The sequence below is a fragment of the Leptidea sinapis genome, chromosome 1, assembly GCF_905404315.1.
Source record: "Leptidea sinapis chromosome 1, ilLepSina1.1, whole genome shotgun sequence".
NCBI classification, from domain to species: domain Eukaryota; kingdom Metazoa; phylum Arthropoda; class Insecta; order Lepidoptera; family Pieridae; genus Leptidea; species Leptidea sinapis.
The window spans coordinates 14,494,160-14,521,115 of NC_066265.1; the positions used below are offsets into that span (position 1 = coordinate 14,494,160).

Consider the following 26,956-nt stretch of genomic DNA (forward strand, 5'->3'; position numbering starts at 1 on the left):
AAAAATCACGTTCGAAGATTCCATTCATAGAAACTCGCATACATCAAGCTAGTAAAAGTGAGACATACTATTATTGCATTGCCATCAGTCACCTTGATATGTCTACAAAGATTCATTCCAATCCGATACTTTGAGGTGCATGACTGTAGACAAAAACAAAATCCACTAAATCAATCACGAGAAGTTGTAAAATTTTGAATAAGCCAGTACGATGCGTATATTTAGCTTAAACGATATAAGATCTGTCACCAGTGATGCGTTCGAATTAATACACAATCTCCTGTTATGATAGATGCCAATATAAATATCTGAACCACTCGAGTGTTATTTACAAACTTACAGTCGTGTCCCGAACTCCAGCCGATCCAGACATGAACCACCGCCATGTTTAACTTCTTCAAACGTAAGCCCAAGGCCGACGCGGTCACTCCCGAGACATCCCGAAAGCTCCCGACCGCGACACCCGCCCCGCCAGTTGAGCCGCGCACGCCGCCCAGCCCAGACACCGCCCAGAAGGATGTAGTCAACCTCCTCATCCCAGACACCTCCTACACCCATAAGACATCCTTCCTAAACATCATGGGGCGGAAGAAACGGAACAAACGCAGAAACAAACAGGAAAAGCCGAGCGAAGCGGATAAAAATAGCGACGACGCGGCGTTTGTTAAAGCGATCGTGTTGCAGAAATATGCGCCTGCGCAATCGAAACAACAGCACGTGTCGCGTGAGTACGACGCGCGGCCGAGCGAGGACGAGAAGCGACGCACCGAGGCGCTCCTCACAGAGATCGCCAAACACATTGACTGTAGCGCGCGCGACGAGCAAATGGGAACTGACAACAGCAAAGAACCGCTTTACGAAACCGTGGACCCGATCGATTCATACAAGAATGACCTCAAGGACGAACTGGAGATGCTGCTTAATACAGATCATAATAAAATAGATGACAATTTATCTGCTGCTGCGAAAAAGTCTAGTTTAAAACCTCCAAAAGTTGACGAAGGTTGTTCTGACGACGATCGCTCAGATAACGGAAAGAAAAGAGTTACGTTTCAGAAGAGAGTCATATTTGATGACGGAGATGAACAGACGGATGAAGGATCATCGTTCGAATCATTGACGTCAGAAGAAACAGAATATTTGGATGATGTTCCTGATAATGATGAGCTCCTTGGAGGCTACATCGTGAATGCCGAGACGCCGGTGATAAAAGTGGAGAGTGTTGATCATCTCTGCCGCGGTGATAACAGTGATAGTGGGTTCTTAGAGTGTGACAAAGAATCTGGTGATGAGACTAGTGATGTAAAGAGTATGGTGGAGAGTGAGGATGATGCAGAGATCATCGATGATATGGATGAGGAGAGCGACAGGGAGCTCGTTCCAGAAGAATGCGAGACTGAATCGTGAGTACATTTATATGTTTACGATACTTACTTATTTATATAAGGGCAGTGTATACTCGTTAGACATATAAATATGTGTTTGGTGAAAGATAATAATACAATCTTAATACGCATTTGTAACGGGTTCATGGGCGTCATGCGTTACAATAATAACGTGTCACTTCATAACTGACAAAACATTGTCATTATATAATTAACTTAATTTTTATTAAAATCAAAGAGACGATAATTATAAGTAATAATAGAAGAGATATAAATATAGTACAAATTATATTAAATTACTCCTAAATATAAGTACCTTTAACAGTGTGATATTTTTTTTAATCGGCTTATCATTTCGCGGTTCTTGCGGGACCCAATTACAAAGGCTGTGTGTCTGCTACTTAATTTATCACGAGAAGTGTTCTGAAGGATTATTTGAACTGATTCCTTCCCCCGAATCCAACCATCGCCTTACACATACATAACTATAATCGTCCTCGTGTGGATGTGTGTCGTTCCTCCACAGTGCGGTTTTCGAGGAACTTTTCCCACGGACTATCATAAATTCAAAATCAAATTCAAATATTTTTATTCAAAATAGGATGTGAAATCATTTATTGAAAGTCAATAAAAACTACCACCCATTCCAAAGTGAATGCCTCAGGCCTGAGAAGAATGGGCGCAACAAACTCAGCGGGCTTTTTTTTTTCCACCAAAAATATGTTTTACAATTAAAGTAACATTTACCAAGTAACATTGTACAACTAAACTTATTATTTAATAGCCTGAGGGCTGTCGCTCCATTCCCAATCTGTGGTATCATTAAGAAAGTCATTTATGTTATAGTAACCTTTACCACACAAACGTTTTTTAACAATTCTTTTGAATAACGTAACACCTTTGTTTTGAACATTTTCTGGGATAGTATAGATTGATGTTCCATCTGCGGTGTTTCCAAGACGACAACACAATCCTCAAAACAAATCACCAGTACCTTCCTATATGGTAAGGCTAGATGATTCCTCTGATATTGCAGGAGAAAAAGAGTGCTGGCAGAGTTTATTGCGCCACTTCTTCTCTCTCAGAACTTCTTATTTTTTCCGGAGCGGTGGTGAAGGCGAAGTGACATTAAGAATAATTCTAAAGGAATGAATTTTGAGAAATTAAAATGCATATTATGCCTTTTTATGGTTAAACGTTACCTTACCAACAATATTAACTCATTTGCATCAATAAAATAAAAAAATATGAAAAAAGTGGTGCCTCATGATTTGACTACAGAATATTTATCTGCAGATATAAATGTGTGTTGAAACTTGTGTGGCCTTGTTGAATCGAAGTTTATACACACACAATGATACACAAATATTGGATCGAATTGTGGCGATCAAAAGTGGATTCTTCAACAATAATTCTTTATTTGCATAATGTGTGTATAAGAATTAACAAAATATACAATATGAATCAACACATTATCCAAAAAGGACATACAAATGCTCCATGTCACTATATATTAATAAAATTTTATCATTTACATATTTCATGGTTACATTATATTAACATCTACATAAAATATACAATACGTAGTCAAAGTTAAACACAAGATTTAAAAAAAATCACATATTTAAAAAGTCCGATACTTACAGCATAGAAATTGTTATTAATTAGCCATTCATATAGTTGAGTTTTAAAGGGACCGATATTCATATTTGAATACACATGACATGACAACTTCTGGTATACAATGATGCCAATTTGGCAATGGAAAAATTATGATCTTAAGTCTGGTGGAGTACAATCAATCTCCATTTCACTCTCCGAACCGTTGGAACTCATTTTAATTATTATTAAATCTATATTTATTATGTATGTATGTAAATAACAAATCAAAACGAATTTTCAGCTATGGCGTAAATTTTTTTTATCATCTGTGCCGACAGGCAACCGCAAAGGCCAAAGACACTATGGTATGCCAAGAATGACAAAAGAGATCCGATCAAAGAGTATTTAATAACCTCAGCACGGAGTTTCATACAACCAACGTTCCAAATTCAAAAAACGCTCCTGCAATGGATTTGATTTTCTTTGTTCGAAAACTCGATACTTTGCGTGTTCGTTTTTAGAAAGTAATGACAATAATTCCATGCATGTTTGAGAAAAAGATATTTATGTCTCTTTACAAAACTACTAATTTCGTAAATGTATGCGGTACCACGATTCGTACGGACCTTCCCCACAAATTGCAAAGATTAATTTTTTTGTGCAATAAATGCTTTCCCTTTTTTCATAAATAATAACGTCATTCTATTCTATTTTTCAATTATTACTTAGAGCATTTGAAAATGTCATATAGTTCAATAGGCCCCAGGACACTTCCTTGAGGTATACTACACTGGTTAAATTAATATTCAATTTTTTTTTATGGAATAGGAGAGTTACGGGTACAAACGAGCGTACGGGTCACCTGGTGTTAAGTGATCACCGCCGCCCACATTCTCTTGCAACACCAGAGGAATCACAAGAGCGTTTTTTAAACAATTCAATTCAAATTTGTATGTTTCTTTCTCATTAATCTTATTAGTGCGAGTAATAATAACACTTTGTTTTCTATTTTTTAAATATGATCAGAACCAATCTAAGACAAGCCCCCGTATTCCATATGCCTCTATATTTTATGCCTTTATGACAATTCGAGGACTTGGAAATTGTATGAGCCAAATTCAGAAAATTTTACACGTAGAATTGAAAGTTCGGAAACTTTATTGTCGTTGGATTCCTCATGAACTGACAGCGGAGCACAAGCAGGCTCACGTGGAATGGTGCTCACATATGCTAATGAAGTACGATCACGAACATTCTCATGCTGTTTATGACATTGTCACAGGAGACGAAACGTAGATTTATTGTTTGGAACCCGAAAAAAAAACATAAATCTTGTGAATGGGTGTTTGAAAATGAGAACAGGCTAACAAAAGTGAGGGAGGCGAGAAACTTTGGTAAAAAAATGATCGCATTTTTTTCTCAGCTACGCGTCCCATTTGCACAATTCCACTTGAAGATCAAAAGACTGTTAATGCCGAGTGGTATTCTACCATTTGTTTACTCAGGCTGTTAAAAAATGTTCGCGAAAGCCGACCAAAAAGCCGCATTCTCCTACATCATGACAAAGTACATACCTATTACTGACTAGACTTAGCCGAGTAGTAAGCGTTAAGGTACGGACAGACGTGCTCAAAAAAAGCGTGCTTTTTAGTATGCTTAAAGTTAGCATGCTCATGCAACTGCCATATGCAAAATTTGCCAGCAATAAGCATGCTTGCTTAAGCATACTCATAAAAAAGCATGCTCAAAGTAAACGTACCGGACAGACGTGCTGCTATTTGGCGCCAGGCTCTTGGACAAAATTGATGTACAAAGATATAGTGACAGAGATATCCATACAGAACTCAATAAAATAATCATAGTCGCCCGCCGCGGATCGAGATCAAATCGATAATAGCATGCTAATAAGCAAACCTTAAGCAAAACGTCTGTCCGTACCTTTAAGCACTGAAGTACTCTAGCATTTACAAAAACAAAAATATAAAAAGGAAACAAGAGAGTCGCGGCTAGTGAGGATATTGGTATTATTTGAAAATAATTTTGATCTAAAGTTAAAAAATAAAGAGAAAAGAGTTCAGGACGTTTGTGTGGAAAAATGGCTTCTATGTTCCTGAGCATTTTGAATGATTTTCCCCGAATACGTATAGTGACAGACGCAATGATGTTACTGTAGTTATATGACGTTATAACAAAGAGTAAGTACGCATTACTCGCGTAAAGTCCGAAGCAGACAAGTTATTGCGCGCCATTAAAATAATGTGACAAGAATAACGATCGGATTGTTATTGTATCAAGGAGATGTAACATACATCAATAATTTATTTATTATTTGTAATCGAGTATATTTAAAAATGGTTTAAATTTTTCTATAATGGTGTTTTGGATTGATGTTCTGGCTGTCAATGATCAAATTAAATAAATTATATGTTTATAATGGTATCATCATGAGCTATCGGAGATTTCAAACGTCGCTAATATACGATTGTTAAAATGGGTTTTCATAATCGCATATTAGTACTAAAACACTCATTTTCTCTTCGAAAAAGCTGTAAGATGTAAGAGCTAGGACCCTAAACCTATTTTAAGTTCTCGTCCCTCGTTATGAATAAACGGCAGACGTTTATCAGCTGTTTTGTATTATGTTGATTTGTTGCCATGCCAGTCAGTTTATAATATTAAGCAGGTCAGATAAGCCTAAACCTTAGATATCCTTTACGTCTAGATAGAAAAAAATAACGGTGAACTGTTAACCTCTATTTTCAGCAATGCACGCACACTAAAACAAAGTTAGTGACATATCGCGAGTGTTAAACGTAGCTGTATGCACTAAAGTAATATAATAATAGTATAAATTGTCCAAAATTAAAATAAAAGCACAAGCAGTAGATATGTTGACAGAACTTTGTTTACAATTCACATGACGCTATGACGTCATATCATGGCAGCTACCATTTTTCTAAGTAAATAAAAAGCGAATACCTTGAAATACGTGTCTTGTCGTGTCGGGAGAGTCGGGAGAAACTTGTGTCTTCTATCGAGTTCTCTCTTGAGAAGGTCGCGGAATGGGGTCCAATTTAACCACCAGAAGACACAAGTCTGCGCGTTTTCCACAAAAAAAAACCATTAATTTTGTCTTATCACCGTTCTTCGACAACACTTCCCTTAAAGCCTCGTCTAGTATCGGAATACTGAAAATAATTCAAGTCTCCTCACATTCTCGCGCTCTACAAAGCGCAAGTCCGGCCACACATAGAGTAATGCGGTCATCTCTGGTCTGGCGCACCCCAGTATCAGCTCGATCCATTGACTGAGTATTTTCAAAAAAAAGCGCGTAGGGTACACCTTACTTATAGGCCGGCAGCGCTCCTGTGATTCTTCTAGTGTTGCAAAGAGAATGTGGGCGGAGGTGATCACTTAACATCAGGTGACCCGTACGCTTGTTAGTCCTCCTTTTGCATAAAAAAAGGAAACACGCGGTCGCACGTCCCTGCCACAAGCAGTGATCTATGCGAGCATGACGAAGCCTCTATTTGCCTAGGCATGTTGAGTATGTTGGATGGTGTTATTAGAACCTAATCTCTGATGTACCTGTCTATCATATTCTGCATACCTTTCAATAAGAATGAGGTAAGGCTAATTGGTTGGAGTGAGTGGTAGGAGAATGTCAATACTTTCTGCAGGAGAACAGGAACAATTCCATCCTCCCCACTTCCTAGGGTTGGAACGATCTAATCGCCCCTTCCACCTGTGTCCGTCCTTTGTCTATCTTGCTGAATCTCCGTTAGAGATTATCTTCTGTCTTGCACGCTTTGTTCTTCTATATTTGTTACATTGTAAGTATAAGAGTCACCCCTGAGCTGAAATTTTGACATCTATTAGATACTAGTACAGTGATAATAACGAATCTGTGAGAACTAGGCCACTCCAGAAATAGCGTCCAAGTGGATCGCGACCGACGACCGTCTGACTGCTACACTATACCAAATTATTTATTACGTGTAAACTATTTGACATTTCTCGAACACGTTCACCCAGCTTTGTTTACTGAGCGAAGCGTTCCCGCCCTCAATACTAGACGTGGAATCTATTTATAGAGTCTGCAAACAAATCATTTTAGTCACAAAAAGTACTCCATTTTTAAATTCACAGGATCTGGTCAAAATCCTTGCGCATGTCCGCCAGAGGCGTTTCCTTTCTGAATTGTTGGCAGATTTTGATTTTATTTGATTTTAACGTCACGTCGACGTCAGTCAATTGGTTTTAGTGTGCGTATGAAAATAGAGGCTAACCGTTCGCCGCTATTTTTTCGACTTGTTATCAGCTGTCACAGCCTTTCTAGGCGTATACATTATTTAAGATAACAATATATATAACTGAAATCAAGATGGTGATATAAAAAATTCTAATTCAAATATTTTTATTCAAAATAGGTTTTTAAATCACTTAGGCCTTATACGCCGTCAAAAAACTACCACCCAATCGAAATAGTGTGCCTCATCCCTGAGAAGAAGAGGCGCAAGAAACTCAGCGGGCCTATTTTATTTCCTTTATTTAGTAATAATATTATGTAGCAACGTACAATAAAATTAAAAAAAAGACGTGTGGCACTCGGGGACTGCCGCGGTAAAGCATTGCTGCATATAATATGCAGCATAGCATTATTTATTTTATTTATGCAGTATTTTTTTTCCTTTGTTTTTTTTTCTTTTAGCGTGGTGACCGATAAGAAAACATTTTTTTTCCTTTTCTTAAGTTTAGTAAATGAGTATCTTGCAATACATGTAGGTTATTCACGAATATTTATCATTGAAACTATAGGTTTATGGTAACTGAAATAAGAAACATAAGTTTCAGACTTGATATCTTCTAAATATCTGGAAAATACCGCGTCAATGGTGGTCCCATATTTTGTTGTGGATTCTTGTGGATCATTATTCATTTTCAAATTCAATATTTTCGAAAGAAAAGTTGTCAACCGCTCTGATTTTTTATCAGCGAAGTTGATGTTGAAATCGGCAGCCAAAATAAGAGGATATTTATTACCATTTGTACCAAGTATTTTCGACTCTTCTTCAGTGTACTCCAGCTGTTCGGATTATTTTTTGGATACACTAAGTGATCCAAAAAAGTGAAAAGAAACTGATAAATTTATTTATCGTAGTTTTATATTTTAACACAAGATGGCACTCGTTTCCCATCATTGAATGGACCACAACTGTCGACTGACACATTTTCATATTATTAATATTTCAAAAATAACAATGTAAATAAAAAAGTAATAATATTGAGGTTATTTATGTCAAAATTAATTAAAAAAAAGTCTAACGTTCCCGTTAGCCTTTTTTTGTGAGTAAAATTTAACTTGCAAGATTTGATTACAGACAGACAACGGGACAGGTGAAACTAATTAAAAATGCTTGTCATAATAATAAAAATTAAAAAAACGTGATATAAAAAATTTAGTAATTAAAAAAAACTAGACGTACCCCAGGCGGGAACCTGGGACCTTCTGCGTAAAGAGCATACTTAATAACCGCTGTTCCACGGCAATTCTAATGACCTTGGCGAAATATCTATAAGCATCTAGTAAGTAAGTCTTAGGTTATTTTCGTTACGGAATTTCTGGATTCGGTCTCCACGCTCAAGGCCCGCGATAGAAGCATGCAATAGCTTCTATCGCGGGAAAAATTTATTTACAAAAGTATGTGTACAAGTAAACAAAGACACAAACCAACGTACAAGTGTACAAATATTAATAGTATTAATAATAAATCTTATTGTTTTTGGTCGAGTCACGATCCGTGTGTACCGCGAACGGTACAGTTGATAAACATGCGTTCAAAACTAAATATTATTTAGTTTGTATAATATCTATTTGCTCTGGAAAGTTGCCAAGTGTGATGTTTGTAGTAACCTCATCATTTATAATTGTTCTTATTATATTTTGTACGTGTGAAATATACTGTAAAATGGTATTTACTGAGTTATTACTACGCGTTAAATGTAAGTCTATAGAAATTATTGCTTGTTTAAAATGAACTGTGTAACATCACAGAATAGAGAGAGAATAGTACAGAACATTCACACTTTAGTTAGTAACATACACCTTATAAAGATATAATTTAATTCAATCACAAAATATCTTTAGTTACCACAGAACACAGAAAGAAAAGAGTCTTGGCAATTATTACGTAATTATTCTTCTGAAGACGGTGCAAGATGTGCACGGGTGTCTCCATGGGCTAAATTAGGATTTTTTTTTAATTTTTGTTAATATGTAAGTAATATTCATTACTTCATTTAATGATTATAATTTTTAATTACGGTAATATTCACAAATACTAGTCCTTGCTAGTCTTCAATAAAAGTTGTGTTTTCCTTTTTTTTCTCATCCAACACCCACCAAACCAAAATATAATCTCGCGTGCGATAAGGGGAGGAGGAAGAGAGTTGAGGAAAAAGGTTACGACAACTATTCAAGGGGGGGGACAATCTCAAAAATGCCTTACGTAATTATCAGACGCCCCCTTAGGAAATGTAAGTTCAAGGGAATTTCGACCAACTTGGTTTTTTATTATGACTGTAGGAAAATGACATTAAGGCGGGATACGGTACAATTTTGTAGTTAGTGGCAACATAATTATGAGAAGTAGAAATTATTGGTTGCGCAAGGTTCAGTCTATCATTTATGTAAGCATTAGACATAGCATTACATTTAATATCACTGACAATTTTATTTGTAGGATACAATTCATTCACTTGGGTCAAAATGACACTTATTAATGCCAAAGATTTTACCACCACTTCGGAAAAACTTGAGCTTTAATTAGAAGAAGAGGCTATAGATAGATAGATATATTACTAATATACTTTCAATATTTTACATTATATTTTATTCAATCATGTAAAGTGTGTACGTTAAAAAAAAGCGATAGATCATAAGAAAAACTCAAAAGAGTACCTAACGAGTACAGTAGATAATGTATCAATTCACAAACACTAAATAAATAAAGGTATTATGCGAGCTATTAATTTATATATTTATTTAGGTTCACCAAGAGATTATACACTATTACTAGCTTATAAAAATAACAAAATAAGTATAAATTATGGTGTAAATCCAATTACAGGCAAACCAGCATGCATTTTTGAGTTGCACAAGTGCGGGGTTGCAAGTTTACAATGAAAAAATATTGTATTGTACTATTATAATGTAGAAGTAACAAGTGAAAAAAAACTAAATATTTATAATATTTAAACTCGTCTTCCCTAATATATGTTAGGGGAGGACGCGCTCCACGATGCCATCACGAGCAGTTCCATTCAGGACAAAAGACGATGTAAGTACATGAGGCACACTAAAAGAAGTTTTGCACTTCTAGCTAATCGGAACTATTTGAATTTCAAATGTTATATTTTATGAAATGTTGCAACCTTCTTAGTAATAAAATAACAATTGGCGGGAAAACCTTAGTCAATAGATAACACATCAAACGTCGAAAGGATTTTCTAAAATGATCGATGATTTCTTATGAATTTAAAAGTTCTCTCTCTCCGAAAGACTGTGCCGCTCATCTTTAAAATGCTTTTGGGAGAGAAGCACCTTGCTTGAGCACCGTGAGGCGATAGTTTGCTGAATTTGAGAGAGGTCGGATTTCTTTTCGTTACATGACGAATTTCGTGAAGGGCTGCCTTCACCTGCCGTCAACGATAATAATGTGGCTACTGTTAAGCGGCTAATTGAAGAAAACCCGCAGATTATCTATGAGACAATTCGAGGACAATTGGGGATTGGTATGAGCCAAATTCAGAAAATTTTACACGAAGAATTGAAAGTTCAGAAACTTTGTTGTCGTTGGATCCCTCATGAACTGACAGCGGAGCAGAAGCGGACTCGCGTGGAATGGTGCTCACAGATGCTAATGAAGTACGACCATGGACATTCTAATGCTGTTTATGACATGAACGTGGATTATTGTCTGGAACCAGAAAAAAGACAGCAATTTTGTGAATGGGTGTTTGAAAATGAAAACAGGCCAACAAAAGTAAGGCATGCGAGAAACGATGTTACGTGTCCCATCTGCACAATTCCACTGGAAGATCAAAACAGTGTCAATGCCAGAGAGTGGTATTCTACCATTTGCTTACCCACGGTGTTAAAAAAAGTTCGCGAAAGACTACCAAAAAGCCGCGTTCTTCTACATCATGACAACGCTTCTTCACACACAGCCAAACAAAAGGACAACTCGTCACCCATTATGCACATAGCCCCGACCTAGCTACCCTATGATTTCTGTATTTTCCCCAAAATCAAAGATTTGATGAGAGGTTTCACTTTTACCAATTTCGAAGAGGCAGTGAATCAGCTAGCGTTGAATCAGCCCGTAGAAAACATGCCTTCAAATATGTGGTCCTCCTGTTTTAAAAAATGGATCGATCGCATGAAAAAATTTTTAAAATTTAAGCGAGAGTATTTTGAAATTCAATAAACATGCAATTTTGGTTATAACGTGTTGTTTTTTTAAGTTACGCAAAACTTTAAGTGTGACCAACGTACCTACTACCTAAAAAGAGGCGGGATTGCCTACGTAAAAAATTGAAATTTAGTTTAGTATGAAACCTGCAGTCATTTGACATAATTATACAGACGCCATATATACAGTATGGCGATTGGCAACGAAGTATAATCCGGCTTAGTTTGAAAGCGAACAGTTGCTTAAAACGTAGTGGATTTCGGCTATCTCCGTTTTTTTCAAGACTATAGCCGTCATCTATCAATCTAAAAACGACTTCACGTTTCAAACAATCGAGTGAATCGCTTTTTTCTTTTTTCATGACATCGATGTCTTTGTAATAAGACCCCTTTTCTTTTCGGGTGCAGAACGTATATGTCGGCGTTACGCAAGGGGTTTCCTTGATCAGGGTCCATCATGAAGAAATAAAACACTAAGAATTCCTCAGTTTATTGAAGCACAACTGCCAGTATAGATATGAACCATCTTTACATAAAACAATCGCTTTTATAGCTTCCGTACAATAGATGAAACAGAGTAGATACAACTTCTTTTAAAACACAAATAAAATTAGGTATTGTAAAATAATTCGTAAATACAGCTCAATAAATGTATTAGTGAATTTATATAACTTCAAATGATTTATATAAATAAATGTTTGTTCATTTAATTTGAACAAACATTACGAAATAAGATGGCGCTGCAAGCAAGTTTCGAAATACAATTAAGAAAGACTTATTGCATAAAATAATAAAGTTTGATACAGAATAACGATATTAATTCTAATACAAATTAATTTGAACATTTACACAATCAATTAAGTATTTTAACAATAAATGAAATCTCAAACATCTTCAAACAGTCAAAACAGTGTCTATTAAATTAGTTAGACCTTAATAAATAACAGTTTTATATTTACAAATAGCTATTTGTGTTTAAATCTTATATATTACACATATATCAATAATAATATATTCATTTTAACGATAAACTAAAACATAAATATCAATAGTTGCAAACAAATGACGGTAGGTGGCGATTTGCGCCCATACGGCCATACTGACTCCAGCGCGTCCCTTGCGCTGTTTTTATCACAATACCAGACGGGGCTTCACCCATATTGGGATCTTTGCCAACACAGAAGGCATCACCCATCGGATCTAGCCAAAACAGAAGGCAAGACATAGCCAAAACAGAAGGCAAGACATAGCCAAAACAAAAGGCAACACATAGCTAACACAAAAGGCAACACATAGCCAACGCAAGACCAGGTTTAAGGATACGCATGGTGGCCAGCCAGCGTTTTAGGAGGGTTCTTTAGATAGGAAAAATTAATTTCACGCACACACATTAATAATTACCAAAACTTATCACAAATCACAAATTTTCAACACATATTCAATCATATGGAATCTACATAATCCGCAAAGGAAGTGGAAGCACCCTCGGTCTCCACTGATTTCTCTGCTCATACGGTCCATTCGCCTAAGCGCAATCGAAGGCAGCATCCAATAATATGAATCTCTAAGATGAAACCCTCCTCCACTTGGGGGTGAAAGTGCTTTTAAATAAAACAGCACACATCGCGCCCATGGCAATGCTCCATCCTTTTCCGTATCTGTTGCACATAACACCAGGCAAAGCGGCAAATTCAGGTGCCACTTTGTAACACCAGGAGTCAGTGTCAGGCAGTTGGATCCATTGAACATGAAAAAAAACAAAAAAAAAAACATTAAAGTTATTTCGTAAAATGCAACGACATTCTTAACGCCATGCGATTCAACATAATTTATAAAAATTGTTTGAGTCTTGATTTTTCCATTAATTCACTATCTTTGAACAAATTTTACGGGTTTATCATCAATAGACTAAACTGATCGCTCGTTCCGTCAATCCTGACTGAAATAAGGAACCCCACTGGACAATGATCACACACACCTGAATAAAATTTTCAATAGGTTGATACTAAAGATATCAACTACATCACTAATACACAGTAACCGCTCAGGGGCAGTCTACCATCGCGTAAGCCTCATCGTGTGTCTTGAGAATGATACTTCACGGGACATCACACGGCGTCCTAGGCTAATAAAATTATTTAAAAGTATTAACAATTAGAACTGTAACATCAACTTAAAGCTTCCCACATGCTCAGTAGGCATTACGTTTGAGATAGGAATAAATCTCACTAGTTATAACATTCCTTAACGTAACAATAGTCTTGTCGTAATATCTTATAGAATCTATCAAGCCAAAATCACAAAATAAAAGTAACAAAAGATAATATTAGGCTGTTAAGATCTTAATATTGAGTTTTGCCTAATCTATCAATTTGGTCTGCTATAAGGGGTAAAGGAATAAATTATCTCTAACGGCATTTGAATTAAACTTTCAGAAATCAAAGCAAAGTCGGTCCGTGCCATTCTTTTTCTTTACTAGTAATATAGGGCTGCTTGACGGGAAAGAGTTCTCTTATTATGCCATTTTCCTTTAAGTCTTTAATAATATCCCGGATTTTGTTGCACGATTTCGTCGGGATATTTTAATCTAATTTATAGCTCACCTATAGACCCGATTTCCAGATGTAAAATTAGCTGGAACTCATTGAAATTATTATTCATATTTATAAGGTCGGTATCTAATTCAAAAGCGGATGTCAAATTTATACATTCATTGATTTAAAAAAAACTCGCGATTAATTGTACTCGCTAAGTGTAGAAATCTATTAAGATGCCAAACTGATTTTCATTATCACTTACTACATCAACTCGAGCTCTAAGCGAACATTATCAATTTCAACTATAGCTATAATGCTCCGTTTTGAAATCTGGGGCACGGCAAGTCGAGCAACAACAAGTGGCACGGCCGTACTATCCTTTTCTCGGAGCAGTTCAGGACATTTCGACCCAACTTCGTTGTAGGTAAAACAAAAAGCCTGAATTATCAATTACCAACCAGGCATTGTATCAACACTTTCAAATTTCATTCAATTTGAACCAGTAGCTTAAGAATTATAACTAGTCAAATTTTCTTAATTTTTTCAATGACTGACTGACCAATAATTAAAACTTAAACCGAATGAACGATCAATAAAACTCTTACGCACTTCTAGCAGATATAGAAGCTTCAAATTTAGAATAAGTAATCTATTTTTAATTGATATGGTCACTATAAGATGATGCTAGGATAGCTAATTACGTAATAACTAAAGACAGTTTGGACTGAATCAATAGACCGCCTTGGTACTACATGGATCTCACAAGCTTTTACGTTAGAATAACTGAGTTGCGAGACTTGCTATAGTTTTTTATAAGTTATGTTTTTGAAGGCATAACTGTTTGTTTTCGGGCAATGAAGCGAGTTATTTTCGCTCGACTGTATTAAAAAGATGGTTATAATTCACCAATAATTACATTTAAAGTGCCCCGCTATATAGATGAACAATAGGTAATTTGTTTGGGGCGTTACGTTAGTCATTTTGACGGCGGTAACAATTTTTATGTTAGTGGCCCTTCCGAAGTCAGTATTCACACTCAATAAACTTTACTAAAACTGTCACGGGAATTGGAATTATTATTTGATTTGTTACAATCAAATAAACATAAATTATCAAACAGATATTTCTAAAGGGATTTCTGCAGTCTTTCTTATTGCAATTAAAACATATGACTTGATCCTTCGTGAAGTGAATTAGGGGTATTTCTCAACAACTCAGAACAAATAAAAACAGAATAAATACCTGTTACCAGTGCATCCACTACCTCGGCATCGGCAGCTTCTAGTCGAACTCTCCTGAAGGGCGCCCAAGTCTCGGCCGAGTCGTTGCCAAACGTGTCAGCTCTTTCTTCAATCGTTCCCACTCGACCAGGTGTCGGCCCACGTTTTTGCTCGTCCTATCAATTGCCTATCAACGTCGTCACAAGATCTCTTCATTCGAACTTCATGGAGCTAAATATAATTAGCACACCAGTCCCTGATACATGATATTTTTCATCAGGGTTGACTTTTCGTTATGGAGATTAGGAGACCCATCACTTGATCCATGGCAAAGACCATCCCATCTGGAGGCCCTAAGTCATGGGGCTGTGATCCCACCGCTGCTGTCGGCGTTAAGCCAGGGTTTTCTTGATCAGGGTCCATCATGAAGAAATACAACACTCAGAATTCCTCAGTTTATTGAAGCACAACTGCCAGTATAGATATGAACCATCTTTACATAAAACAATCGCTTTTATAGCTTCCGTACAATAGATGAAACAGAGTAGATACAACTTCTTTTAAAACACAAATAAAATTAGGTATTGTAAAATAATTCCTTAATTACAGCTCAATAAATGTTTTAGTGAATTTATATAACTTCAAATGATTTATATAATAGTTTGTTTATTTAATTTGAACAAACATTACGAAATAAGAAGATGGCGTTGCAAGCAAGTTTCGAAATACAATTTAGAAAGACTTATTGCATAAAATAATAAAGTTTGATACAGAATAAAGATATTAATTCTAATACAAATTAATTTGAACATTAACACATTCAATTAAGTATTTTAACAATAAATGAAACATCAAACATCTTCAAACAATTCAAACACGCAAAACAGTGTCTAAATTAGTTAGACCTTAATAAATAATTAAAGCTATTTGTATTTAAATCTTATATATTTCACATATATCAATAATAATCTATTCATTTTAACAATTGACGGTAGGTGGCGATTTGCGCCCATATATATAATACCTCCAGGTTGAAAACTAATCTTTCTTTAAATCTGTTAAAAATAAATTGAGATATTTAGTTAAGTTAACGTGAACAATATGTAAATTACGACGAAAATAGTTTAGATTACAGAGAACATTTATAGTTAGATATGTTATGTAGGTACTATAATACAGCCCATTCATTTTAAAAAGGAATTTGCAATGAAAACAACGTTCATACATCGAGTGGCAGCATCTGTTTTGTGTCCGTGTTTAAATCTAGAAACAATTTAATTCTTATCTATATACATGAATTGATAGAGGTTTTCATTTGTGTGCGCATCACGGAGATAGAATTAAATTATGTCTTCTAAGTTTTATTCCTTATACACTTGATTCTTATATATCTAGGTCACAGCAAACGATCTATTGCCATACAAAGTAATAAAAACAATTCAATAAATTAAATTTTTGGGGTATAAAAGATAGATGACGATCGATTCTCAGACCTACCAAATATATCATCTTCAGATCTCGTAAAGCGAATACCTCGAATTTTATCTTTAGTTCTTGGGAATAAAAAAAAGTCGCAGGGCGCCAGGTTAGGACTGTATGGCAGATGACTCATTATCTCGACACCTGCCGTAGTCAAATATTCAACAGTCCGTTTTGCAGTATTCAGCGCACTCTTTCGCGCATTGTCGTGGTGAAAGAGGATCCTGCTTTGAGAGCGCTGCTGTCGAATTTTTTCCAAGACAACAGGCAAACAGCGATTGACATACCAGTCTGCAGTAACTGTCCTTCCATCTTCTAGCACGACTGTCGCGAAATAACCTTTCCGACCAAAGAATGAGGCAATCATCTCTTTTTCTTGACTTCTTCCTTTCTTTACCTTAGTTGGCCGATCCTCGAAAGGAAACACCCACTGAGCTGATTGTCTTTTGGTTTCGGGTTCGTAGCAATATATCCAGCTTTCACCACCTGTGAAGATGTCAAATACAGCATTCGAGTCACCGCCGTTGAACTTATCTAACATTTGGCGACACCAGTCCATGCGAAGGTGTTTCTGGTCGTCGGTTAAAGTATGGGGAATCCATCTGGTACAAAGCTTCCTGACGCCTAAATGTTCGTGTAATATTTTTTGAACTTGACTCATACCAATGCCTAAGCTTGCCCGTATCTGCTGATAGATCACTCTTTTATCTTCCTCTAAAAAAAATAAAAAAAAATATTTAGGTGTGGGTAACCCTTATCATTTATGGGTATGAGAAATAGATGTTGGCCGGTTCTCAGATCGACCCAATATAAACACAAATTTTCAAACAAATTGGTTTAGCCGTTTCAGAGGAGTTTGGTAACAAACACCGGGACACGCGAATTTTATATATAAGATATAAATATTGCATTACTACATTTAATATACAGTTATTAAAGTTTTAAAAAACAACGGTTGTTACATGCTCAGTCATTTGTGTACGCAGTCACCGATATCAGATATGAAATTTTCTGTGTGTGTTCAAGTGGATTCTAGGATGGTTTAGATTCACAATTGACATACCTCCTAAATGGCTGGACCGATTTTGATGATTTTTTAGTCTTATAGTGGATTTGAGATTGGTTTTGATAACTCTCCTAAGTATGTTAGTGATCTCCTCCTAACGTCTGGACCGATTTTTCAAATTTAACACGTGTGTACAGGACAACGTCTGTCGGGTCCGTACATATATATAAAACATAACATCTATACATATTAATTGCGGTGTAAAGACTGACTGCCCTATATGTTTTAAATGGAAAGCAATCTAATAATGCAGATCAAATGGTAATGAATGGGCCTTCAGAGCACTTCCGTTGCAGCTGTAATAATAGCCTTCAATACAAAATATTTTCAAGTGGATTCGCACAAAAGGACACCAATATAATTCATTTATATTTGTAATTATTATAATCAATATTTAATTTCAGGAAAGATCTGGTGTCTGAGGACAGCAAACTACAGAAGGAGGTGTCGGCTCTTAGCTCCCTCGCAGACTCCCGCTGCGAAGAGCTGGAGCGAGCTAGAGACATCATCAGCTCGCTGCGCAGAGAGGTCGAGACCAAGGAGCAGGAGATAGAGCGTGAGTAGACTTGCTTAATGTACTAGGATAGCAGAATACAGAAGGAACTGTCGGCTGTTAGATCCCTTGCAAGCTTCCGCTGTGAGGAGCTAGAGCGAACGAGAGACAACATCAGATCGCTGCACAGAGAGGTCGAAACCAAGGAGCAGGAGATAGAGCGTGAGTAGACTTGCTTAATGTACTAGGATAGCAGAATACAGAAGGAAGTGTTGGCTGTTAGATCCCTTGCAAGCTTCCGCTGTGAGGAGCTAGAGCGAACGAGAGACAACATCAGCTCGCTGCACAGAGAGGTAGAGACCAAGGAGCAGGAGATAGAGCGTGAGTAGACTTGCTTAATGTACTAGGATAGCAAAATACAGAAGGAAGTGTCGGCTGTTAGATCCCTTGCAAGCTTCCGCTGTGAGGAGCTAGAGCGAACGAGAGACAACATCAGCTCGCTGCACAGAGAGGTAGAGACCAAGGAGCAGGAGATAGAGCGTGAGTAGACCTGCTTAATATACTAGGATATCAGACTACAGAAAGAAGTTTCGGCTCTTAGATCCCTTGCAGGCTCCCGCTCCGCGAGAGACAACATCAGCTCGCTGCGCAGAGAGGGCGAGGCCAAGGAGCTGGAGCGAGCGAGAGACATCATCAGCTCGTTGCGCAGAAAGGGCGAGGACAAGGAGCTAGGGCATGATTAGACCTGCTTAATGTACTAGGATAGCAGAATACAGAAGGAGGTGTCGGCTCTTAGTTTCCTTGCATACTCCCGCTGTGAGTAGCTGAGGTGAGCGAGAGACAACATCAGCTCGCTGCGCAGACAGGGCGAGGCCAAGTAGCAGGAGATAGAGCATGAGTAGACCTGCTGAATGTACTAGGAAAGCAGAGTACAGAATGAGGTGCCGGCTCTTAGCACCCTCGCAGAGTCCCGCTGTTAGGAGCTGGAGCGAGTTAGGTCGAGACCAAGGAGCGGGAGATAGAGCGTAAGTAGACCTGCTTAATGTAGAAGGTTAGCAGAATAGCTCCCAACTCCTACTTTTCTTTTATTATATAAGTTTTTATAAACGGATCAAGTTACTTATTTTATAATTTGTTTTTTGTAAATAATTTTTCTCACATTTGCAATAAATATACAAGTTTATTTCGGACCAAATTTTTGAACAGCATATATTCAAACCCACGTCTCTACCGCTCTTAACCCAACAGGCTTATAATAAATAAATTATTACTTTGGTTAGAAAGCATTTCGGCTCGAAACAGTAATGAGTTCGTATACCTACTATCGGGAATTCTATTAGTGACCAGAGCATCATCTGTCTTACACAGCAGTCTAATTGTAACAAAGAAAGTGCATTAACACCACAAATTGTTCCCTGGAGGGTTGCCAAGTGACACATGTGTGCGCCCGACTGTCGAGGAAGTCGCTCGACCTTCGGCGGCGTGACGCTCGAGGTGACGCGACACAAACATGCACGTCTTGTGTCAATCTTCTTATTGTGTCGCTAATTATCCGGAAAATGTTTCGTGTGAAAACTCACTGTACATGCTTTTCAATGAAGTGCCAAGTAAATTACGTATTAGTTAAATAATTACAGGAAAAAGAGCGACGGTGTTGACGAAGCTCATGTTTTCGAATTTATATTTATCTGTTAGAGCGCTTTCGCACTACGTACGATCAGATTCCGATCCGTATCCGTAAAAACCCGGTCCGGAGTAGTCGTAAAACTACACTGGCCTGCAAAAGTAAGTATCACACTTTTCAAATTATTTTTTTTTCTTAACTATAAAAGGTAGAGATTTAAGATAAAAAACGTTTTATTGCAAATTTTATAGGCTTTAATTCTTAGAAACTAAAATTATACATTAGTAACATTTTTAACTTAAAAAAGATAAAACAATGAAAATAGACATTTTTAGTTTAGTGTAAAAAAAATCAACTAAAATGTATTACATGTTATTTAATTTTTAATAACTGGTATTGCCTCCTCGAGCTCTGAAAAGCTGTAAAGCTTCGAGCCGGTTTGGCATACTGAACACTAGGTTTCGGAGCCGATGTTGGGGAATATTCTCCCATTCTTCTACCAGGGCCTGCTTTAGTGCCCTGAGGGTAGTAGGTGGTGGTCTGCGATTTCTGACTAGCCTCCCAAGCTCATCCCAGGCGTGTTCAATCGGGTTGAGATCAGGACTTCTTAATGGCCAAGCCATCACGCTGATACCGACATCATAATAACTCTCTAGTTTCTAAATTTTGAATTCCTTATCGTTTATCGTAACCATAGACCAAGATTTTGATATTTTTAATAAATTAAGTTCAAACGACGAGTGCTACTTAGGACACTTGTGAAGAACACAACATCATGGAACTCATCGTGTCATCGTACGATCTTTATTATTATATTGACTGTGCTCATGCGGTGGCTTACAAGCGATACTTAGCACACTTCTGATGAACTCTGTATGTTGGTACACATCGTACGACGGGAACCCATCGTGTCACCGTACGATCTTTATTACAATATTGACTGTGGTCGTGTAGTGGCTTACGAGCGATACTTAGGACACTTCCGATGAACTCTGTATATTGGAACACATCGTACGACGGGAACACACCGTGTCATTATACGTACGTGGTCAATTAGGACGACACGGATTAACGGTCAACGTATGGTTTGAGTAGTTTAGGAAAGAGTAGACTGAAAAGAACTGGAAGAGGCCTTTGTCTGTTAAAGACAAACGGTTATCAAGATATTAAATTCTGGTGTTACAAGAGAGTCTGGGCCGCGGTGATTATTTACCATCAAGTGACGCCTATGTATGTTATAATGAATCTATACTGTAGACGTGGGTTACCTTATACTCAAGTACTTCTACAATTTATAATATTATCACCCCCACCACCTGGGATATGTGGGGTTCCTCCAAAGTGCGAAACTTTTGTACTTTAGAATATTGTACCTGCGGTTATTGTCCACAGACGACAGGGAAATGCTGGAAATGATGGGTCGGTGAGGTCGGAAAGCGATGTATGAGCGTGTAAGTAACTGTCCACATACGAAGAAAAATAGGGAAGAAAAGATTATTTGTTACATTTGGACTCTGCCAGTAGACTATACCAGTGGGAGGCTCATTTGCACCGGATACCGGCTAGATTATGGGAACCACAACGGCGCCTATTTCTGCCGTGAAGCAGTAATGTGTAAGCATTACTGTATTTCGATCTGAAGGGCGCCGTAGCTAGTGAAATTACTGGGCATATGCGACGTGACAACTTATGTCTCAAGGTGACGAACGCAGCTGTAGTACCGCTCAGAATTTTTGGGTTTTTCAGTAATCCTGAGCGGCACTGCATTGTAATGGGCAGGGCGTATTGATAAATCACCAACAGCTGAACGTCTGCTAGTCTCGTCCCTTATTTTCATTTTAAAAAAAACTCTGACTCGATAAACGCACGCGGTCATGCGGCGCGGGTCAAGTGCCGTGTGGTTGTAATGAGCGACCTTAACATTGTGTTGTGTGTTGTATTTCAGAGTTGAAATGCGAGCTGGCTGCAGCCTACAAGGAGTCGGAGCTGATCCGACAGCGGAGCCGCGCTCTGGAGGACGAGGTCACGGCCGCCAGGACCTGCTCGGCAGACCTGGCTGACCAGCTCACTAGGAGGAACGGTACGTGATGCACACTAACTTAAATTGATAAACTTCTTATATTATACTTATATATTCACACACACACGCATAATGCGAGACAACCTAATCGCAGCCTATCGAGCAACCAGGGGCTTAACTTCTACACAACTATCAATTACGGGCCCCGCTCATAGAATATACATAAATGAGCATTTAACGCTTAACAACAAGCATTTATTTCGCCAAACTCGGGAAAATGCCAAAAAACATAACTTTAAGTATGTTTGGGTTAAAAATGGAACCATATTTGCTCGTAAAACAGATACATCACCCATTATTGTTATTCGTTCACAACAAGATATCGGTAAGATTAATTAATCCGGTGTTATTTAACAACAAGTATATTGTAATTGTATTAAAAATAATTACACTACATGAATTTATGCGATTAAACCTTAAGTATAGAATAAGCCTTGACTATAGTCAGCTATACAACTATTTCATAAAGTCTAATAACTATAAATTAAAAACAATAATTATAAAAGTTACCCATAAATGCATTTCAAAACTATCCATATCAATATTATGTTTATCTGTTAATATGTATCATAATGATTGTCAAAGTAGATATAGTAAATATTTATTAGTTACTTATTTTAATGAAATATTTCTGTCTATTGTAAAACATATTCTGATTCCATGTGTGCAAGGCATAATTACATTTGATGAAGCATATTATGACATGCCCATCAAATATATTTCTTACTATAATATTATTCAATATCTTGCAACTACCGTATTTTTGATGTGTCTATTAATTATCAATAATATATGTATATTAGTACTACAATTAATTTCAAAAAGATGTACAATGGATAAATGCAATCTGTGTCTATTCTATCAGAATTGTCAACCTAAATTAAATCCTGTTTGTCCCAACATAATGACTAGGATATTAACTTTAATATTTGTGGTCTTGGAACTTATTGGTAGGTGGTATTTAATAAATTTAGGAATATGCTTTATATCCTTATTATCTTGTTATGTGTTTATAAAAAAATTGGCAGTAGATTTTCAAATGGTTCTTTATTATAATCTCTCAATTTTAATTTGCATATTTCAGAAAGGGATAATTAAAAGCTTTGACTCAATCATGTTTCAATGTGCTATACATATTATGTCTATTAATTCTATAGTTAAAACCTCTATTATTATTTTCATAATATCCAATGGCTAATAAAAGCACGCTTAGTATTTATTATCAGAACTGCAGGGGCATTCGTACAAAGTTACACACACTTTACACTAACATATTGACTAACTGCTATGACATTATCTTTCTTACAGAGACATGGCTTATACCTGATATAAATAGTTCTGAATTTATTGACTCCCGTTACTGTGTGTTCAAACATGACAGAGACCGCTCCATAACTAACAAAAAAGATGGTGGAGGAGTTCTAATAGCAGTGCTTGAACACCTCCATTCCATTCCAATGCATCCTAGCATAACGACACCCAGAATTCATTTGCAACAGTTTATGTCATTAACTAATAGCTTTCAGTACAACCCATTTAAAAATCACTTGAACAAATTACTTGACCTAGTCATTAGCAGTGTGAACTGTCAAATATTGCAACCCAGTAAATCTCTAGTTAATATTGATGCACACCATCCACCCATATATATTTTAACATTTTTTGATATACTTACTCCACTACTAAAGAAAAAGGTTATGAGGTATAATTTTAATAAAGCTGACTATATATCAATTAACAAGGAGATTGACAATACTGACTGGGACTCGTTGCTAAAAGATATATCCTGCGAGCTATCCGTAGCAAAGTTTTATGAAATCATTAATAATACTATTAAAAATAACATACCGCTTTCAAATCTTAAAAATATGCAATTTCCCATTTGGTTTTCACCGTCTCTAATACACATTTTTAAAAATAAATCCCGAGCATGGAGTAGGTGGAAGAAATATAATAATATCGCGGATTATGAAACTTTCTCCATGTTTAGAAGACGTTTCAAGAAAGAATGCGGACTATGTTACAAAAGGTACATTAATTCTGTAGAGAATAGTGTTCACTCTAATATTAAATATTTTTGGAACTATGTAGCCAACAGTAAAAAAAAGATTGGTATTCCACATCATATGACATACAAGGACTTCTCCTCTAGTAATCCTGAAACTATTTGCGATATGTTTTCTTCTTTTTTTGAATCTTCTTATGAGCCATCAAGTCTTAATTTAGATAACTGGCCCCCCCTTTATGCACAAACACTAATAACACTAATGTTATTAATCTGAGTGTCACATTATCAGATATAAAAATTAAACTGAAATCTCTGGACCCTTCAAATGGACCGGGACCTGACGGAATTCCAGCTAGGTTTCTTAAAAATACATGGGAAACCATCTCCTATCCAATACAAATAATATTTAATAAATGTTTGAATGAAGGAATATTCCCTAGCGTTTGGAAGCATGCAAATTTAGTTCCGATTCATAAAAACGGACCTAGAAGTAATGTTGAAAAATACCGCCCTATCTCAATAATGTCATCTTTGTCAAAGGTCTTTGAGAGTCTTGTACATGATAAAATTTACCCCCTACTTCACAACAGTATATTAGAACAACAGCATGGCTTTGTCAAGGGAAGATCAACCACAACAAATTTAATTTTATTCACGACCTCTCTTTTCCATAACATTGATCAAAATATTCAAACCGCTACTGTTTACACAGATTTTCAAAAGGCGTTTGACAAAGTTGACCACAAAATATTATTGGATAAAATCTCCTACAATGGCATAAAAGGCAACCTGCTTCGTTGGTTTGCATCCTATCTTAGTAAACGTACCGAGAAAATCGTCATTAGTGGTTATGAGTCTCGACCTGTTAATGTTACATCCGGTGTTCCTCAGGGATCTATTTTAGGACCTTTTCTATTCGTTCTATTTATTAATGATATTCACACATGTTTCCTAAATTCAAAATTCTTACTTTATGCACACGACCTGAAGATATATAAAACCATATCAAATCCTTCTGACACTATTCTCTTGCAACAGGACTTAAATAGACTCACCGACTATTGCAACGCAAATAAATTGCTCCTGAGCATTCCCAAGTGCCACTCTATTACGTTTTCTAAAAAAAAGAAATATTATTACCTCCCAATATTCCCTTTGCAGTTTAAACCTAGCTAAAATGTGCAGTGTCCGTGATCTTGGCATACAGCTTGACTCTAAACTACATTTAGACCAGCACATCAATAATATTGTAAACAATGCATATAAGATGTTTGGATTTGTCATGCGCGTATCTCGCCAGTCTAAACAACATACAACATACATAACACTTTACAAATCACTAATGCGTCCTCAACTTGAATACGCTGTACAGGTCTGGGATCCTCTGTACAGTAAATATACCGATTTGATTGAGACTTTACAGCGTAAATTTCTAAAATCGACTCATTATAGATGTTACCGATCTAAATTATCATACCCCGATCTGCTACAAAAATATAACTTACAGACCCTAAAGTCCAGAAGGAAACTTCTTGGGGCTAAAACATTATATGGATTATGTAACAACAAATATGACTGCAGTGATTTAGTACACAATCTAAACTTCTAGGTCCCAAGAGTTGTATGTCAGCGCAGTGTACGTAAGCGTCCCCTTTTTGCAGTTAGCCCAATTCGAACCAACTCCGGCAAACGCGCGCCTCTGCAACGCCTATTTAGCACATACAATGAAATCTTTTCAGATATTGACATATTAGGTATATCGGAACGACAATTCAAATTAGCAATTAATAGCACATTGAAACAGCATCAACTTAATTAATGTTATTTAATTAAATTTAAACTTAAATCTCATTGTTATGAAATTAAATATTCTCATTGGAGACTTATATGTAACATCATAATAATATTGTAAGCAACATCTGTTTGTAATAACTACTTTTCTTTCTTGTTACCTAACACTCATATAGTAACCCGTGGACATTGTCGTTGGTTATGCAGTTAGTACTACTTATGTTATTTCTTCCTCTAATGTAATTATCTAGTGTGTAATTGTTTTGTGTCCCAAATAAAATAAAATAATAATAAAATATTTTTCTATCTTAGATCATTTATACGTCTAGATAGACTATGACAACTGTGAAAACGTCAAGTGAGTGTAGAGTAAGTTAACCTCTATTTTGAGCAATGCACGCGCACTACCACCAAGTGTCATACAAATTGCGAGTGTCACGTAGAAGACGTAGCACACAAGTAATAGACATGGCCTGTTTTTATCGGTTTATTATATTCATATACTTCTTATAGTATATACTAGCTGATGCCCGCGACTAAGTCCGCGTAGATAAAGGGTTTTTAAAAATAATAAGCAAGTTTGGTATTGAAGTAATATTTTATGAATCTTATTTTGAGGAAGATACTGCTATACCAAATTTCATCAAAATCGGTCCAGTAGCTCCGTTGTAAAAGCGTAACAAAAAAACTTACATTCACATTTATAATATTAGTAGGGATACTTCTTATATTATATTACTATGATATAAAGCTGCGAGAACCAGAACATAGAACTAGAATATACTAGCGTACACACGACCTAACAGCCCGAAAATTGCGTAAATAATTTTGATTTATCAATACATATGTGTTAGCTTTAAATCATAATATTTAGCAGCTAATACCAAGCGTGGCCGATTGCTAACGATTCGTCAGTTAAAATCGGTAACAGTAAACCAGAGATACGCTCTCCTTTTTTATCTAGCTGTATCTCTTCTTCTCTCTCGCACGCTTTGTTTGTCTATACGCTAGTATATTGTAAGTATTAAGCGTTAAACTCGTTTTGCACACATAGTTACATAATAAACTGATATTAACGAAATTTGTTAAATATAAAGAAAGAAAGAAAGAAAGAAATTAAAGTAATATATAAAAACCTATAGTATACAAGTAGGGTTATTGTTAAATTATGTTAAATTGCCGAATTGAAACTTCTCTA

At 36.4% G+C, this 26,956-nt stretch overlaps 1 protein-coding gene across 3 annotated transcripts in view; it reads left to right on the forward strand.

The window, feature by feature from the left end:
* The first annotated feature begins 365 nt into the window (after window positions 1-365).
* Window positions 366-26,956, forward strand: part of LOC126966482 (myosin-11-like) — a 53,492-nt gene continuing 26,901 nt past the window's right edge. The window contains exons 1-3 of one of the 3 annotated variants that reach the window (XM_050810583.1): window positions 366-1,403; window positions 18,167-18,318; window positions 21,825-21,959. In XM_050810583.1, the coding sequence (XP_050666540.1) occupies window positions 385-1,403; window positions 18,167-18,318; window positions 21,825-21,959 (1,306 nt within the window). In that variant the 5' untranslated portion in view covers window positions 366-384. The remainder of the gene's footprint in view (window positions 1,404-18,166; window positions 18,319-21,824; window positions 21,960-26,956) is intronic. The other 2 variants (XM_050810563.1, XM_050810573.1) reach the window with 2 other exon arrangements.